General features: G+C 39.6%; 1 protein-coding gene across 6 annotated transcripts in view; it reads left to right on the top strand.

The window, feature by feature from the left end:
• Window positions 1-20203, top strand: part of CTNND2 (catenin delta 2) — a 904448-nt gene that overhangs the window by 437719 nt on the left and 446526 nt on the right. For all 6 annotated transcript variants that reach the window (XM_079145292.1, XM_079145294.1, XM_079145293.1 and 3 more), the window contains 2 exons: window positions 19512-19546; window positions 19881-19997. In XM_079145292.1, the coding sequence (XP_079001418.1) occupies window positions 19512-19546; window positions 19881-19997 (152 nt within the window). The remainder of the gene's footprint in view (window positions 1-19511; window positions 19547-19880; window positions 19998-20203) is intronic.

Consider the following 20203-nt stretch of genomic DNA (forward strand, 5'->3'; position numbering starts at 1 on the left):
ATATCATCTTTATTTGAATATTAAGAATGGAGTCTTTGGAGTTCTGGTTGTGTACAGGGACAGTGTTCTATCCTTGTTCATTTATGTACATTTCAAAAATTTTTTGCTCAGTACAATTCTGATTTCTGCCATCATTCCATCGTAACTATTGATAACTCCTCTGTCATCTTCCTCTCTTAAAAAAATGACCCAAGTTGGTCCATAACTCATATTATTCATGGGGAACTATTCACATTTATTATCCCATCGTCTTCTACAATCCCATTAACAAGAAATTAAAGGCATGAGTGGGAGAACAGTGTTTGACTTTCCCTTTATGGATAATGAGGTACCACTGAACTTCTGGGGAAACCACAGACAGCTCATCCACCCTCTGCACCCACTGTGGTCTAAGGGGCCTTCCTACCACCAACCCCCAGGAGCCCCATCCTCAGCAGACTGGACTTGTCCCTAAGGACTCAATTTGATGACAACTCAAACATGTTGAATGCGGATTGGGAGAAGCTCACGTGTCTTCAAGTTACCGTGTGGAATGTGGCTCCAAGAAATCCACACCTGGAGTGACAGCCTTAGCTTGGCCAGGAGTCCTTTGCTTTGCTGAGTAAAATTCCATTGTTTAAATATACTACAGATTGTCTGTCCATTCTCTTACTGGTAAACATCTGGATTCTTTTAAGTTAAGAGCAATTATGAATAAAGCGATTAAGAACTTGTACTGATCTTTTTGTATATGTTTATTTTGGACTGCTTGGAAAAATATCTTGATTAATATCACTGGATCATTGGATAGGTGTATGCTTAATCTTTAAAGGTACTACCTGACCTCTTCCTAAGTGGGTGGACAGTTTTATACACCCATAACAGTCTAGTTGAGGTACAGTGGCTTCACAGCCTTATTATCACTAGGTATTATCAGTCTTTTTTAAAGTAGCTCTTTACCAGCATGCATGACTATAATTCCAGCGACTCAAGAGGCTGAGGCAGGAGGATCACAAGTTCAAGGTAAGTCTCAGAGAATTAGTGAGGCCCTTAGCAACTTAGTGAGACCCTCTCTCAACATAAAAAAATAAAAAGAACTGGGGTTGAGGCTCCGTGGTTAAGCGCCCCTGGGTTCAATCCCTAGTACCAAAAAATAAAAATAAAAAAGTATATATTCAAGGAGATGTGAGGCGGGGTCTCATTTGGGTTTTAATTTGCAGTCTGTATGTCTTTAGTGACCAATGACGTTGAACACTTTTTTACATTATTTTAAATTATTGTAATGTAGGTGTCTATCACTAATACAGTGATCTTAAAATAAGACTTATGAAAAATTTGATGCAGAACAAAGACACTCAAACTTTGTGCTTGTTGACAGAGTTGTTTTCCCTGTAAAATTTCATTAAATAATAAATTTCAACAGGCTTCTTTCTAGAGACAACTACAGTGTTTGATATTTCAGAACTATACATGCATATCTAGAGAATTGTTATGATAAATCCAAATCAAGACCCCCCTGCTGTGGTCTGATTTGTTTCCTTTCATTGTTGTTATCATTGCTGCTGCTGTTGTTATTTTACTGACCATTCTGAGTGAAATATTGGCTTATGAATTTTTGTTAAATATTTTTTTTAGTTGTAGATGGACACAAGGCCTTTAATTTTATTTTTATGTGGTGCTGAGGATCGAACCCAGTGCCTCACCCATGCTAGGTAGGTGCTCTACCACTGAGCTACAACTCCAGCCCCAATATTGACTTTTTTTAGGAGAGACTCTTCCCCTCAGAAATATCCCCAATGTCACTATGAGTGGAAATGGCCTCTCCTTCACACCACAGCAGAAATGGAAGAAATATTTCAAATCTGAATTACATTTGACAGAACCATCCCCACCCACCTGAAGTCTTGTCCAGAAATGTTAAACAGAATTAAATAAGTTATTGATTCTTAATTTTCTTTCCTTCCTGTCTCATATTAGAAATCTTCCATGTCACTACTCCCGTAGAATTCTGCATTAACTTTATCCCCTCATTCTTTCAAGATCTGGCTTAAACTACATCATGACCCCAATGTCTTCCACGTCCTCGTATACTCAATTTATGTTAACTCAGAGCACTTTTTTGTTACCATTTATTAATTTATAGTATGCATTGTTTCCATTTCAAACTACAACTTTCCTCAAGGTAATAGGACATAAGCTTTCGCCTTTTTTTTTTTTTTTTCCAAAATCAGCTTCAGAAACTCATACTATGTAGTATATTTGGTGTGTATCCATCGTTTCCTTTAAAAATTAAATAAAATAGAAGCAATAAAGCAGACTCAGGAAGCAATAAAGCAGACACGTAAGGTTTGGGTAGTATTTAATCCTGTTCCACACCCAGCTCTGCAGAAATCTTTTTCTTCAAAATAAACTGCAGAAATGCATTGCCTAGTAAATTTAAAAGTCAGCCATTCGATCCATTTCCTTTCCTACTGTGGGCTGCCAAGGAGAGTTCTGTCTGTGCACATAGTTTTGGTTATCTGTTACTCTTCCACAAACTCCCAGAGCTCACTGGTTTTAACATCACCCATTCTACTTGCTCAGGATCCTGTGGGTCTGGAATCCAGGCAGGGCATATCCAGGTAGGTCTTCCATTCTGTGTGCCATTAACAGGTCTTTCATGTCACTGAGGGCTCAGAGGGAAAGACCAAGAAGACCTCTCTGGTGTGCCTGGCACCTGAGAGCTCCTCTAGGTGGCCTCCATCTCTCCATCCAGCTGTTTTGGGCTTCCTCACAGCATGGATGTCACTGAGTGGCCAGACTTCTTAGGTGGAGTCTGCCTTCCAGAAGGGAACCTACAGCTCTAGGTCCCTACCTAAAGCACTTAAAAGTTACAAGGCACTAACTCTGTTGCATATCGTTGATCTGCAGTGGTCACCATTCAGTCAAGATTGAAGGAGAAATTAGCATCCCTCTTCAATTGATGAAGTGGAAAGACTTTTTTGTTGGTTTAACTTTAATCCATCACGTGCATTGCTGACCTCAGCGTATCTAGTTCAGCTTGACATGTCTAACCAGCTGCACTGTGGCTGTAGGATCTTAGTCTGACAGCTGTTGCTTGGCTTCCTAACTGCTCCATGGACTCACGGTGACTGAACTGAGTTTGCTTCCAAGAGTTCTTTGTCACTGTGTACTGCAAGTTGTAGAACACAGACTCAGGGCATGTGTGCAGTGAGACACCATCCACCAAAACAGGGCTCCAGAAAAAGAAGAAAGGCCATAAAATTTCTCTACTCAATGACATCAACTCAGTAAGAATAGCTGCTGAATACTATTTTATTTTTCTACTAATTCTCAACAGGTTGTATATTATTCCCTTCAAAGACCCAGACTCATTAAAGTGCTCATCCCTGTGTGTTACACAGTTTTATTACAGCCATGATGGGTGTTTGATTAAATCTTTGAAAAGGAGAAAAAAGGGAGATATAAAGTCTGATCCTTAATTTATCTATCCAGATAAACTAAAATTGCATTTTCTATATAGTAATCATAAACTGAAATATTGGTACTACTGTTCTGTATTTCCTGACACAAATACTATCCCAAGTTCTGGTGGTCATGGTGGTTGGGTGTGTGTATGTTTTTGTGTTTGCACATGTATTTTAATCAGAAAGGAGGTTTATGGCAAAATTTTGAAATTTTAAAAATAGTAAACTGTTTTCATGAGTTTACTAAATTAGCATGCTGAGTCTAGTCGTATAGAGGGAAATTTCCTCTGATAGTACAATAAATATATAAAATTCTAAATTTTGAGATTTGATTTTTCGATGTTTTTCTATATATATTGAAGATCAAAGAAGACAAAGGAATCAAAGTATATTTTTTATTGTCTTTAACCCTTTAAATATAGGTATATATATATATATATGTATATAATTTTTTTCCTCATCTAAATCAGTATTTTTGAACTATTAACCACTTATACAATATAGCAAGAGATGTTATGTTCTTCCTGCCTCAGGGAATAAGTTTATTCTGTTTCTTGTTTCACACCAATATTTTGTTGCATTTTATCTATATATTTGATATTACTCTCGATAATAATAAAGAAGAAAAATTCCCGATATGATTTAAATATGCACCATCTCCTAAAAGGTCATGTGTGAGACAATGCCAGAAAGCTAAGAGGAGTACTGACTGGGTTGGGAAAGCCTTAACCTAATCAGTGCATTAATCCCCTGGTGGGGATTAACTGGGTGTTACTGTAGACAGGTGGGTGTGGCCAGAGGAGATGGGTCACAGGGCTGTGCCTTTGGGGTTTATGTCCTGTTCCTGGTAAGCAGAGCGCTCTGCTTCCCAATTGCCACATCTTGAGCTGCTTTCCTCCCCACACCCTCTACCATGGTGTTCTGCCTCATCTTGGGCGAAGAGTAACAGAGTCAGCTGTCTGTGAATGGAAACCTCGGGGACCTCTGAAACCAGGAGCACTAAATACATTTTTCATTATTCTCGGTTGTTCTTGTCAGGTGTTTTGGTCACAGCAGCAGAAAAGCTGACTACAACAGGTCTCTTTGTTTTCCAGTAAGGACAATGCAGATCAAGTCCACCTACTACAACTAAAACACAAAAAAGCAGAAATTCCATTTGCTTTCTCAGTTGTCTCTTCCTGAATAGGAAAAGAAGCTGAAGGAAGCTGGCCCAGGCTGGGTGCGCTTTCCTGCTGGTTGATGTGGACCTGTGTTTTGAGGAGGGCTCCCACTGCTGGAGACTCTTCCTGCACTTTTATATAATGTGCCAAAGTTTCATCTTACAGGGTGCATTTTCCGAGAGAAGGGCTCATTTCAGCAATTTATCAGGGGCTGTGTGACTTGGAAATGGGTCCAACAGGAGCTAAATCAACACCACCAACTCCTTTCATTTAGACCATTAAGCACATTAGGTGATGAGGAGTCTGTCAGAGCCCCTGGAGCCAGATTAAATCAACAAATTAGAAATGAAGGATGTCCTCCTGCCTGTGAACTTCCTGTGCTGCTTCATCAAGGCTGACTCTGGGTCCTGCTTTGCCCTGTCGCCTTAAACAAACACGGAGGCCTCGGGAGCAGAACAGGGACCACTAATGACAACGGCCCTGGCGAGCTCTGATTTATCTTCCTGTAATTGTCCCCACTTAGAAGCCACTAGCAGCATGTCATGGAGCCTTGATAAGTGAAAATAATGTTTCACTGAACAGAAAACTCCAACAGATGAGATATGAAAATGGGCTTAATTAGGGAAAGGAAAATTAGTTCGCTCAAGACTATAACAGAAAACAAACTGAACAACAAAACAGATGACCAGAAATATAGTAGTGGAACTTTGAAAGACTAGCTTTTCCCTACAAATGTGAGCACCACCCCACTGGCTCACCCACAGAGGAATAATTTCACCCAGGATGGCCTTTTGAATCATGGTATACCCTGCCTTTAAAAATAAAAATTGGCCTTATGTAAATTTAGATGTAGAAAAAAATTAAAGTTTCATTATTTTCATAACAGGATTTTCCAGGGCACACTGTTAAATAATAAGTGCCCTTAAAGTATTTAGTGTAGCAGGGAATGTTCCAGGGCTCCACCACAGACTGGTGACTGCCTTCTTTCCTAAGGAATCTGTACAAATCCAGTGTTCACTCAGGAGATCGCTTCCTTGTCCTAGTGATGCGCTGAGAAAAGCACAGTACAAGGTAAAAGCTCCTTTTTGTCACAGTACACTTCTAAAAGACAACCTTCAGTGAAATAAAAGATCCACTTTGAAGAAAGAGGAAGCCCTGCGACATACGGACGGCTGACTCCCACCTGTGGACACGTTTGTGAGTGGCAGTCAGAGAGCCTCATACTGTGGGTTACAGAGATCAACGCTATTTGCTCTCTGTCTCCAAGGAGCTCCTAGTTTGGCAAAGACAAACACTGAAAAACAAATTATTCCAGCACGTCCCGGCCAGTGATAAGCTGCTGTGGAGCCTAAGTGCATGCAGAGCCTCGTTCAGGGTCCTCTGGGGTGGGGGGCTCGGGTAGGCCAGGCAGGTCCTCCAACCCAAGCGTGCTCTGTGGAAGGCTTGGTCTGCACTCAGGCGCTGGCAGCCAATGAGGGCTTTTAACTCGGATTGCTGTGATCGGATCTCTGCCCGAGGATATCCATTTCAGTGACATCTGAGATCATTGATTAGAGCAGACAAGACTGCAGGCCCGAGGAAAGGAGGAAGGCAGCTAGGTGGAGTGAAGCCAGAGAGCAGCCGGGGAGGGTTCGCTGCTGTCCTCTCGTACCGGGGACCTTCACATGCATTATCTTTTAATTACCTCAGTGGCTATCTGAGATAGGTCATGTTCACATAATCCACAATGCCCAGTGCAAATATGGGGCCTGTTGTTCAAAAAGCAGGGAAAAGGATGCCATTCAAGGTATTCAAAAATACTAGGACTTTTCCCTTTCTTACATAGTGTTTCCCACTACTTAAAATTTAATGCAAGTATAAGTAAAATTAAAATAAAATTTTAAGTTATTAGAATGATTCTACAATTGATCTTTAATTTGTTCTGTGCCAGATTTAATGCAAACATTACAGCATTTAACTTGTCCGGAGAATCCCTGAGACTATAGAGATCATATTGCACAGCCCATGCATGCATATGCATTTCTTTTTTTTCCAGAACAGTGGACACATTGCCCAAACTGCTTCAACCATTTATATTTCACTTCGTGGTTGCCAGTACTTTCCTTCCAGGTCATCATTTTCGGCATGAGTTGTTGGCTGCCATGGGGGGAACATGAGTCAGAAAGGTGATGATAGAGTTCCTTGACGGTTCCTGGTTCTTAGAAGATTTGCTTTCTTCACTCAAAGCGAGTGAAGTTGGAAGGGAAAGCGAGGTCTCTTGGAGCCTCGGCACTACTGCGTACTCCATCGCCAAGACGACATGCTAACTCTGTGCACACTTGGAGTCTGGTTCAGTCCCACGGCACAGGGTGGCTTCAGCAGGTCACTGCCAATGCAGTAGGTGGACAGGCAGTGGGAAACCAGGGGCATTGTATTGTGCACAGCTCCTTCACGCAGGCACATGGCCCGCTGCTGTGTCAGATTTCACTTGCAAAACACAAGTTCAAAGATAATATTTCTCCATTTCCAAAGGGCAACAGTAGAGCCTTAAACCCAAGCAGGGACCCTCTGAGCACAGGGCCCTGTGCAGTCGCACAGCTCTCAGACAGGGAGCTGACCTCCATAATGTCATCTCGGTGTAAGCACCAAGGCCTGGTTTGGAGGAGATGTGATGTCCTCCATATTCCTCTCAGACACTGGAGAGTGTTAAAAAATATTAAGTGACCACTTTTAAAGATTGGTAAGGCAGACTTTATTTATTGGTTCAAAGGGTTTTATAGTTGGGCACAGTGGTTGGGCCCAACTCCAAATGCAACAAGGGAAAGTGGGAACTTTGATAGCCATGGAGCAGGGTAGGAGGTCAATGAATGGAAAGTTACTGAGAGGCAATAATAGGAATACAAGGAGTATTCTGACCCCACTGAACTAGCACGATTCTTTCTGAAGGCAGGCGAGGGTGCTAGGACATCACCTGGAGGGATGGGAGGAGATGAGGAACCCTATCAGATAGCAAGGATTGGGGTGTGGGTTGAACTGAGATAGCCTTTTACCACAACTGCACCCACAGGGAAGGATGTGGGAGTTCATAAAAGAGCTCAGAAGAGCCTAACCGAAGTGTGGTCAAGGAGAGATTCTTTGTCAATGGGGAAGAGTTTTCATGCCACAGGGGAGAGCTAACCAGGACCCCCAAACAACAATTGGAGGAAGTCAAGTTTCAAGGGCGCTTGCAGTGAACAATAGACGAATAGATAAAAGGGATCCCCACAATGATTGCTGGAAAGATGTGCTTTAAATATCTTTTTTTTTTTTTGGCACGGTGCTGGGGATTAATAACATTCATAGATATTTCAATTCATGACTTTTAAGTGATCTTCAGTGTTTGATGGGCAGTACCATTGTTCAGTCAGAGTACGCATTTCAAATCCTCATTCCTTCCAGAAAGGAGAACTTCAGCATACACAGAGCTGCTGGGATCTGCAGAAGGTGGGGAGGCTGATCCACTCTTTCAGTTTCAAATATTGGAGCTAAATGTTGGAAAGAAAGTAATTTTTAAATGTGTGGTTTTGTTTTTCATCCTAATAAATATAGGAAGCAACAGACAAAGTAATCAGACAAGGAGACCAGTATCCCAGGAGGCAGGATAGTAGGTTCAGGGACAGCAAGCAGACAGGCTCAGTGATTGCTCCCCTGCAAAATAGCAGCAAGAAGAGCAGCTTATGCACCAGGTGAAACCCTGACTTAACTAATATGCTTGCAGAGAGCCAATGAATTCTATTGTGTGAGGCCTCCCGAACATGCATAGCGTGCGTTAAAGACTTACACTTTGCTCCACTACTGTTAGCCAAAATTTCATTTTAAATTTTCCCTGAAAATATAGGCAGCAGAAATGAACACTGGGTCCTGATGAGCAGGGTAGCTGAGAAGCACCGTGTGAGTTGCCTTCAGAGGCAGCACAATTCCTTGCATCCGATTGGCAACGGAGAGTGTGATTGGTCTATTATATTGCAGGGCTGACTCCTTCATTCACAGAACAAGGCAGAAAGGAGCCAGGGCAGGGTCCTCGGAGCTCTCCTGATAGGAATGAAGAAGGAAAGGACAATCAGAATGAGCAGCCGCTTCCTTTGTTCCCCTTCTTCTCCTTCCTTCCATCTCTGTTCCTTCCTTGACTCTTTACCACTCCCAATCTTCATTTCATTCTAGTTTAATTATTACATGAGAAAAATTCAGTAGCATTTTGTATACAGAAAAAAAAAAAAAAAAAAAAGACCCTCAGGGAAGAGAAAAGGAAGCATGGCTAAACCACAGTCCACTCATTTTGTTGGCTTTTTATTTGGAAATTATAACATATGCATATGAAAATCCAAAACGAACTACACAGAGAAACCTTCTGTAAGTTCACCAGGGAGCTTCCCAATAGCAAACGTTTACGTGAGCAGAGCCATGTCACCACGGGGAGACTGACATTTGAATGATCCAGATTTTCCCAGTTGGACGTGCATTTGTGTGTGTGTTCTGTGCACATTTATCACATAAGCAGCTTTCTGTCACCTCCACAGTCAAGATCATTCCATCACTGCCAGGCTCCCTCATCCCACCCTGTTAGCCACCCACCCCTCCCTCCTCTCTAAGTTCTGGCTACTACTAGTCTGCTCTCCAGTTCTGTAATTTGGTATTTCAAGGGTATTAGTTGTCTTTGTTACTCAGCAAGATTCCTTTGAGAGCTGTTGTTTATTGCATATGTCACAGCCGTTCCTTTGCCCTGCTAAGTAGGTTTCCTCACGTGGATGCATCCATTTGTTGAACCAGTCACTTTTTGAAGGACATTGGGTTGTTTCTAGCCTTTGGCGATTATGAATAGACCCGCAATGAGTATTTGTTCGTTCATTAAACTTTCTAACTAAAGCTGCTGGTGGTTTCAGATGGCTCAGGCGGTCTGGAAGCAACTCTACTGCTCTTGTTGAAATAAAGATCTACAACACCATAAGAGCCGCTGTGCACACATCTTACATGATTTATGCTCCATAAAGGCACTAGAATTGAAATGTATTTTTGTGAATCATTTATTGAGACTCAAAAAATAAAACAGAAAGTCATTTTTTCTCTTTTCTAATGAAAGTGTCTATGGATTTTTTTGTATATATTTCCATTAAATATCTAGGCGGGGTTAACTTTACTTATGAATAAAATCATATTTCTTCCAGTCAAATCCAATGCCCAGAGTTTGACATACCTCTAGGAGAAAACACTTGTAGGAAGCAAGAACAGGTAAAAGAAGAACTGTGAGTAGATCAGAATGAGGCAGAGGAACAGAAGAGGGGGCAAGTGCATGTGAACACACACACACACACACACACACACACACACACACACACACACATACACACAATCATTACAAGGATCCAGGACAATATAGATTCGATCCTTCCTTTTGCTCACAGATGTCCCTAAAGCTAATGAGCTACCTTAACTAAGATGAGCTAACTGAATAATTTAAAACAAAAAGATTTTTGCAAAAGATGCAAAGGAATGAAACACGGGTCATCTGAGAACCTTGCTATAGTTCCCACCTCTACCATCTACTTTTCTCCAACCAAAACATCAAGTATGAATGATTCAGCTGAAAAATGCAGTGAACCCTCTGTTCACTCTCAGCATCAGGGAATGAAGTATTTAAGTTAATCAACATCTTACTGTGAATTCTAGTGAACACCAAAATAGAATTATCAATTTAACAATGTATAATGCAGTAGTATTAGCACATAAACTATACAGACTATTCAATTTAATAGTTTAGAAAGCACTTCAAAATATTGTAAAATCTACCAGCCAATTGATGAACAGTCTCCCTTATCATCCAGAATTGCAAATTACAATATTCCAATTTATGGAATTCCCACCAGCAAAGATATTATGATACTTGGCTTTCCAATATGGTTGAAAATGTGTTTTCAACTACACTAAATTTCTTTTCTATGAGTATAATCATTTAAAAAAATAATTCCTTACTCATGCCTGAGAAGTTTCCCAGGAAACTATGAAAGTAGACATAACGTGAGACATTACTACGATACAATACACCATTTGTTGCTGCTTCTAATATTGAATTTTTTTACATAAAGTGTCTTTTGTAATATAACCACAATCAACAGTGAAACTGTAAAACAAATTTGTAGGAGAGAAACTTGAATGCATATCTTTCCCAGGCTGAGAGATTGACTTCTGTGCAGTAATGCATTTAAAATGATTGAGCTTTAGGCTAATTCTTTGTGGTTGTTTGAAACTGGAATACTTACTTTAAAGGATTTCAAAAAGAATGAAGATGCATGTTCTTTCTCCCTTGTTTAGCTCTCGCTGGCTAGCTCCTGCGTATGACCGTGTTTTGTGCTCTGTGATAAACCTAAGAGCCATGTGAATCCAGGCTAGGGCCCGGGAGCCACTACTGTTCTGCTGTATCAGTTGCTTGGGTAATTTGTCAGTCACCAGCACCATCAAAATTAGCTTAGGGATATGGATTTCCTCTGCCTCCAACTAAAAAGAAATTAATAATAGCAATTTGAGCCTGATTTATTTTCTCCCATGGTTTTGAAAATAGCAACTGGTCTTTATGGTTTTCTCCACTGCAAGAGAGATGGCAATTGCCTGAACAGACTTTCGCTGCCAACACTGATTGGAAACTTATGGTTTAAATGCAATCATCTTTCTTTGTAAATCACAGACTGCCTTTTCCCTTCCCCATCTTAGTGTGGGAAAAAAGATAGACAATATAAATTCTTCAGCGTGTGTGACATATTTGTGTGATACTATTTATTGGTCCCTAGACACAAACAAGCTGGATTCTCTATGATTGACCTGCTGAGCTTCTTTCAGTTCTGTGAATTGGCCGTTCTTTCTCAGGCCTCTGGTTCAAATACATATGTATGTTCCTACTTACTATGTTCTTGGCACTGTTCTTTGGTTTTCATATACTTTACAGACTCAACTCTTTGTCTTTCCAGATCTTTAAAATACTAGCAAAGTCCTCATTTTACAAATGAGGAAACTGAGACTTCATTACATGAAGTGACTAGCTGAAAGTCCCTTGTCCCTGGGTGCAGGAGTGCTTTGAGTTTCTCTTGTCATGCAGTAAATACCCCAGCTTCTGTGCACTGTGCACTTACCTACTGGTGCTTGACCACTTCACACGTGGTCTCCCAACTTAGGAGCTTTGTGGTTCAATGACTGTCTACCATGGTCCTGTAAAAATGTCTGCATGGGGGGTCCAGTCCCTTGTGAAAAGTCAAGGACAGCCTGAGGCAAAGCTCCATGGTGACTGCCCCTCATCGTGTTTACTCCACAGGTCACATTTCCACAGTATTTGAGACCTTTGAACGAAGTCATTTCATTTTGTCACCATGCCCATTCATGTGAGATGCTGCATGCAGAACTAAAAATTATTTTGTTAGAATACGAGGTCAAGTCATGTGGACATCATCAATATCAGGATCCTTTTCCCTGTAGGCTAGAATCAAGTAATCATATGGAAGCAATTTATTTTACAATAGTTTCACTGGCTTATGTTTTAAGTACATTGCTTTACTTGAAAGCAAACTAACAAAATCTTATAGTTCTGTAGCTTTATTTCATTTTGAAAAATTTTGGAAGCAATAATGCTCCTCATGAAGCAGTGTAGAGATTGATGCTCTGGGCATCCCAAAGTGGAAAAAGAAAATAAGAAAATGTATTTGAGCAGGTTCATAAGAGACAGAGCATCCGTAGTAATGGTTTGCTTTGTGTCTTTTCCTGACATTAAGGAAACCCACTGAACTTTCATATATATATTCTTTTTATTAGAAATGGCCTGGAGGTGGGTGAGGAGACTATCATGCAGGAAATGGCCGGGGTGAAAATCACTTCTCTAGGAAATCAAAGGCTATTCTTTGGTCTAAACAAATCCCCCCACCCCACTGCATGCCCTCAGAACCTGGAAGTTATTGGTTGCTTACCAGAAGTTTTCAAACCACCTCAAACTTAAAACACTGCAAAAGTGACTCTCATTTTTCTCACATATGAAATGGAGAAAAAAGGGAATTATGTATTCTCTCATTGTTTTCCTCCATTATTTGTACCTATATATTTCAGAAATTTTGATATTGGTTGATTTTCAGCTATCAGTGATTCTAATAACTGTGAGAGTCTTATGTGGAATGCAACTACAAGGACTCGTACGAGCATTTAATTAAACTTATTTCCAAATGCAAGGTTTTTTTTTTTTCCCCCCAAAGGTAAAAGACATTTTTAAGTTAATGCTATCATGTTATCCTAATAACATCAGGATATTTTATCAGTTTTCATAAAAGGAAATATTAAATTCAAAGCAAATGACTCTGTGGAGTCATTTCTCCCCCACCACAAGCCAGCACCATGACAAGGTGGTATCTTTTGACACATGTTGATTCTTTCTCCCTCCGTATGTGTGCATATTGTCAATGGTTTCACATAGTTGGGATTTTGCAATATAAATCTCTTATACTTCTTGATTTAATTTGCTCTATATTTTGTTTTTGAGAACATCAAAGGTGTCTGCCTAATTTCTTTTAAATGCCCAATGGTATTTACATGTGCATTTCCAGGTATTGACTATGGCTTGCCCCAGTGTTTCTCTATTTTCCTACCTTCCATATATGAGAGTTATTTTTCTGTCTCTTCCCTCTACTTAGCATTATCAGACTTTCAAACTCGTTGACCGTCTAGGGGAATGCAAAGGAGTCTTGTGTGTAATTTGATTGCTCCAATTCTTTTAGTGTGTTCAGTGGCCACATATGCATACAATGCATGCATTGTGTGAGGCCTGAGTTCAATCCCCAGAACTAGGAAAAAAAAAATGTTTTGTCATGAAAATTAACTGTAAATCAGTTAGACTATTGTGTGGTACAGAGAACTTTACAAGTGTTAACTCTTAGTATCTTGCTTGTAATGTATTGTCTCTAAAGCCACTTCTTAGCATCTCTGAGGTTTATATATGTTTATTTTTTTAATCTTTATAGACTGCATTTTGATTCATTGTACACAAATGGGGTACAACTTTTCATTTCTGTGATTGTACACAATGTAGATTCACACCATTCTTGTAATCATACTTGTACGTAGGGTAATGATGTCTGTCTCGGTCCACTATCTTTCCTTCCCCCACCCCCTCCTGCCCCATTTCCCTCAACACCATCCAAAGTTCCTCCATTCTTCTCTTATCACCCCCACCCTCCAACCCACCCCCCTTGTTATGTACCATCATCCACTTATCAGAGAAAACATTCGGCCTTTGGTTTTTGGGCTTGGCTTATTTCCCTTAGCATGATATTCTCCAACTCCATCCATTTACCAGCAAATACCATAATTTTATTCTTCTTTATGGCTGAGTAATTTTCAATTGTGTATATATACCACAATTTCTTTATCCAGTCATCAATTGAAGGGCATCTAGCTTGGTTCTACAATCTAGCTATTGTGAATTGAGCAGCTCTGAACATTGATGTGGCTGCTTTACCATAGTGTGCTGATTTTAAGTCCTTTGGGTATAAACCAAGGAGTGGAATAGCTGGGTCAAATAGTGGGTCCATTCCAAGTTTTCTGAGAAATCGCCATTCTAATTGGAGGTAGATGAAATCTTAGGGTCATTTTGATTTGCATTTCTCTAATTACTAGAGCTGATGAGCACTTTTTCATATATTTGTTGATCACCTGTATATCTTCTTCTGTGAAGTGTCTGCCCAGTTCCTTAGCCTATTTATTGATTGGGCTCTAAATTTTGAAGATTAGTGTTCTATCTGAAGTGTGTGTAGTAAAGATTTCCTTCCACTCTTCCATTCTCTTTTCACATTATTGATTGTATCCTTTGCTGAGAAAAAGCTTTTTAGTTTGAATCCATTCCATTTATTGATTCCCACTTTTATTCCTTGCAATCTGGGGGTCTTGTTAAGAAGTCTGGTGTTAAGTCAACATGATGAAGATTTGGACCTACTTTTTCTTCTATTTGGTGAAGGGTCTCAGGTTTAATTCCTAGGTTCGTGATCCATTTTGAGTTGAGTTTTGTACAGGGAGAGAGAGGGGGGTTTAATTTCATTTTACTGCGTATGGATTTCCAGCTCTGCCAGCATCATTTGTTAAGAGCCTATCTTTTCTCCTTTGCATGTTTTTGGCACCTTTGTCTAGTATGAGATAACTGTACTTATGTGAGTTTGTCTCCATGTCTTCTATTCTGTACCATTGTCTGCCTGTCTATTTTGGTGCCAATACCATGCCATTTTTGTTACTGTTGCTCTATAGTATAGTTTAAGGTCCGATATTGTGATACCTCCTGCATCACTTTTTCTGCCCAGCATTTCTTTGGCTATTCTGAGTCTTTTGTTCTTCCAAATGAATTTCATGATTGCTTTCTCTATTTCTATGAGGAGTGGCATTGGAATTTTAATTGGAATTGTATTAAATCTGTATAGTGCCTTTGGAAGTATGACCTCAACATTATAAAGGCTATCTGTGCTAAGCCCATGGCCAACATCATTCTTAATGGAGAAAAACTGAAAGCATTCCCTCTAAAACCTGGAGCCAGACAGGGATGTCTTCTTTCACTACTTCTATTCAACATCATCCTTGAAATACTAGCCAGAGTAATTAGACAGACCAAAGAAATTAAAGGGATATGAATAGGAAAAGAAGAATTTAAGCTATCACTATTTGCCAATGACATGATTCTATATTTGGAGGATCCAAAGAACTCCACAAGAAAACTTATAGGACTGATAAAAGAATTCAGCAAAATAGCAGGATATAAAATCAACACTCATAATTTAATGCATTTCTATTCATAAGTGATGAACTCTATGAAAGAGAAATTAGGAAAACCACTCCATTCACAAGAGCCTCAAAAAAAAAAAAACTTGGAAATCAATATAACAAAAGAGGTGAAAGACCTTTACAATGAGAACTACAGAACACTGAAGAAAGAAATGAAGGAGAACCTTAGAAGATGGAAAGATCTCCCATGTTCTTGGATAGGCAGAATTAGTATTATCAAAGTGGCCATACTACCAAAGGCACTATATAGATTCAATGCAGTTCCAATTAAAATCCCTATGCATATTTAAAGGTTAAATGCTATTGTATGCTACTCATTAGAAACCTATTTTTGTCACATCACTGGGTACTAGAACTCATACATAGATATGTTTAAGTACCTGTGAACTGATCTCAATTACATTTATATTTTTCGTAAATTTTATTCTTGAAGATAATTTTTGTTTTAAGTCACAGCATTTTAGCAATAAAAGCAAACTTTATTCCCAGAAGTGAAACATGCATGTAAGTTATAATGGTTTTCAGACCGTCTCTTACATTAAACTGAACTCTTTAACTGAAAGAAGTTGACCACAAGTAATTCCTAACACTTGATGTTAGCGTGTCTGAGACATAGTCATGATGCATGTTCATTATGTGGATAAACAGTGTGTTGGCTTTTTAAAAATATCCACCTTAGAACCATTTTTAAGAGAAGGAAGGGTATAAAATATGCAATTGAGTAGAATCCCCTAGCACTGAGAATGAAATGTGCACTTAAAGGAAATAAAATCCAAGCCAGCCTTCTCTCGGGATTTCTGTTCTCTGTGATCAGTCATACTTTTAATGCATGTTAACTGTGAGAAGGGAATCAGGGAAACCATTGAGGTGATTAATGCTTTTGTCTGCCCAAAGGAAGTGCCTCTGCTTTGAAAGAGTAGTTTTATATTCACTTCTGATGGTATTTTTTCAATTGCAATAAGAAAAATGTTCCTTCTTCTTTCTGTTGCATCATAAAATTGAAACACTTTAGAAGGAGATGGACACAAAAGTAAACGTTATGTAGTAGCCTGATATGGAGCCCTGCACACAAAATCACCCATTACTAAGTAGATGAACAAAAAGTCCCCACGGATGAATAAGAGCTGTGGCACTACCTTGTTTGGACTGGGGTTGCCCAGGACACATTTATTCTGCTCTCTGCTGTGGGAACAGAAGGTTTGGAAGGAAAAAAAAGAAGAAAAAAAGAAAAGAAAACATTTATGAATGCAAATGATGGCACAGAAAATTTCTGTTTTGGTCAGTCTGACATTTCTTCCAGCGTCACAGCCTCCATCGTCTGGGTTGTAACACAGCAGTGGTCTATTTCTCGGTCATGCTCTTGTGTTCTCTGTGGGTTGGAGGAAATCTTCTTGCCACATGCTGACTCAAGGACCCATGCTAGGCCTCAGAGGACAGACAACAGGAAAACCTCAATCCTGCCCTCTGTGCTTGGGCAGGAAGTGATGCCTGTTACTGCCTCCCACAGGGTCTCACATGACCTTATCTTCATGCAAGGGGTGGGCAGTGTGGGCCCCAGTGTGGCTGGAAGCAAAGGACAGCTGGACTTTGCTGAGCCCTGGAGCGGCTTCTGTTGACTGGCTCACGGGTACTGCTCCAGATGACTGGGAGCTGAAGTATGTCCTTCCATGATGTTGGACCATGAAAGAGAAATTAGTTTTGGAGTTGGTCAGATTCATTCAAATCCCTGCTGAATTCCTAATGAGCCATGCAGTCAAGTTACTCAACATCGCCGAGCCTCATCTCTAAAAGGGTTATGCTGGTGTAAAATGGCAGAGCTGTGGTATACAGGAAGCACTTAGCAGTAAGTAGCTGTGGTGATAAAGGCAGGTAGTAGTATAGAGATGGTAGCAAATCCTGGAGGATATTATATAAGAGCATTCTTTTATCAGTTTCCAGGGGTTGCCTTAACGAATTATCACAATTGGGTACTTAAAGTTTTATTTTCTCACAGTTATAGAGACCAGGCGTTCAAACCCAGGTCATCAGCAGGGCTGTGTTCCTATGAAGGTGCCTTGGGTACCATTCATTCCAGGTTCTGAAGTCTTCAACAATCCTCAGCTTGAGGCTGGATGGCTCCACCCTCTGCCTCCCTTGGTCTTCGTGTCTTCTCTCTCTTATGAGAACATTTGACCTTAGATTTAGAGCCCTCCTAAATGATCCAGAATGACCTCCTCTGAAGATCATTAGCTTAATTACATTTCAAAAACTCTTTTTCCAAGTAAGTTACCCTTGATTAGGTTCAAGGTTTCTGTGTACACTCATGTGTAAGGGAAAGAAGAACACCATACAGCACACTACAATAAGAAAGAAGATCCCACCCCCGTGCAAATCCATGGCATATACAAGCTTAGAATGCTGTACCACTCGGAGAGCTTGATCAGCCATAGTGGAACAGCTTTAAATTCATAGAGCATCTTTAATGGAAACAGTATCTACTGTTTTTCAAACATAACAGAACATAAGGGTTATCACAGAAGCTCTTTACTAGTCAGATTGCCAGCCCCACCTGAAGATTTTCTGGTTCTGTGGGTTTCTGGTGAGGCCTAAAATACACATATTTAAGAAGCACTGCAAACATTTCTGACACAAGTAACCATTTGGAAATACTCAGAATTAATGTTCCTCCTGCAAATGACCATTGGGATATCAAAATTTGCATCATTTAAAAATAATGGTTAATCAGCTACTTACAGTATTAAAGTAGCTAGGATGACTATGGTTTAGACTTATGGTGATGTTTCTTGGATTTTACGATGAGATTGATTAATGTTAAATGTCACTTACTAAGAGAACCTGCTTTAAAAAATTTTCACATATTGATTTTAGGATTTTAGTTCTATTTTAAGGGTTTAACTGTAGTTAGATGTTGATTTTATATAATGTTTTACCTTTCCAATGCAAGAAAGAGATGCAAGGGACTGAATTTACCAAGTTATCATTTTTTCATAGCAATTCTGTATATATCTTTTATTGCAAAACCATTTTCAAGTTTGCTAATGTGGGTTGACTCAGGAGCAAGACACACTACAAAAGTCATATGTTTCTTAAGGGACAATTCTTGTATTCATCTACATCAATCATGGCTTTTCTGAACATTGATTTATACCTGAAATCGCTTTTTCTCTTATAAATGGATTCAGAAGCCACCTCTGAGGTACAGATTAAAGACCTAAACTCCACTTGCTGTTCAGGAACTGATGAGCTATTCACAGAAGCTGCTAGATCAGAGGCAAAAAATCTGGTGAAGAAAGGGTAGAAAATCATTCTCAAAATGATATCTGTTCAGTAATTGACAGTAGCTTTCTTGCAAGTTATTGACATAAAAAAAGTGGGTAGGTAGGAAAAGTCCACACATACAGTGAAAATCGTTCACATTTAGAAGCTTTAAATTTATTCATCTATTTTGTATTTAATAAATTATTCAAAATCAATCTGTTGCCACTCTGTACAATATGATTGGTATAGGAAATATATGAACAACTCTTTATGCTGCATTATTTTATAGATGTATTGTCAAGTGAGAAAGTCAGAAGTGTATATTCAGTTGGTGGAAAAGTGTTATTATTTTTAAATGACACAATTTAAACTGTAATAATCGACTGAAAGGAATTGTTCATAGGGAATATCAAAGTAAAGGAAAAGATTTATTTTATCTTTGTAATAAAAGAAGAGATAGTTATTTCTTCATTGGGCTACTTTACAAAGTCTATATATATAAAATCTTATTCAGACTTATATTTTAAAATAACTAAAATTGTGCAAGACTGCATGTATGCAGAAGTTATTGTAAGGAACAAGTTTAATGGATTGAGATTTGTTTTATAAAATGAGCTGTCCTTGTGGAAATTACTGTACAATGTCCATTTATAGCATGCTAGTACCTGTCAATCAAAAAAAGATATATGGCAAATGGACCATTTATGTCACTTTTCTCAGTGAGGAATTAAAGGCAGTGTCATGGAACCACTGTACTGCTCTGTGGAGCCTTTGTGACTTGCAGTTTGGGGCCTTTCTTTTCTAATCATGGCGTTATACCTGTGTGTTCTCTTTTTTGCAGTTCAGCAGAAGAGCAGTTTCATTGGCAACCACAAGGTAAAGTATGAGCTCTTGGTGGGTCCTTGCGCTTACTTCCGTGTACAGTAAATGGGAAACGTGACAGTAACAATTGCAGGGAATCTGTTGTGGTGAACAAGTGGGGAGCAAAGTTCTCCTTGTTAGAGAACAAGGTCACTTCATGTTCTCCAGGTATAGTTGGAATTGGCTGGCCTTGGCGTTAGTGCTGGCCATCCATCACAAGTTTTATCAAATGAGAACTTCATGGAGATGACTATTTGTTAGGATGCTTCTGATTATTAAGTCGTAACCTACAGCTTTTAGTGTTAACATATCCCGTACTGATTCATCACTTTAAAATGTCTTATTTCAGATGGTCAAAAAGATATCGAAGATGAACTTACGACAGGTCTGGAGCTGGTGGACTCTTGCATTCGATCACTGCAGGAGTCGGGAATACTGGACCCGCAGGACTACTCCACCAGCGAAAGTAAGTCACAGGGCGCTTACAGCGGAAGACTTGCATCTCACAGCGCATGCGCCCTAGTGCTTTCCGACATCATTGCCTTTCTGCACCATACATGAGAAGCACTTCAAGATATCTTTATATTGTTTTATCCAATTCCTTCCACTCTCAATTCCCTGCCCGAGTTGCCCCATCCTGACTCCCACTGGACTATAAAGTATTAACTCAGT

Source organism: Sciurus vulgaris, assembly GCF_902686455.1.
Source record: "Sciurus vulgaris genome assembly, chromosome: 6".
Taxonomy (NCBI): domain Eukaryota; kingdom Metazoa; phylum Chordata; class Mammalia; order Rodentia; family Sciuridae; genus Sciurus; species Sciurus vulgaris.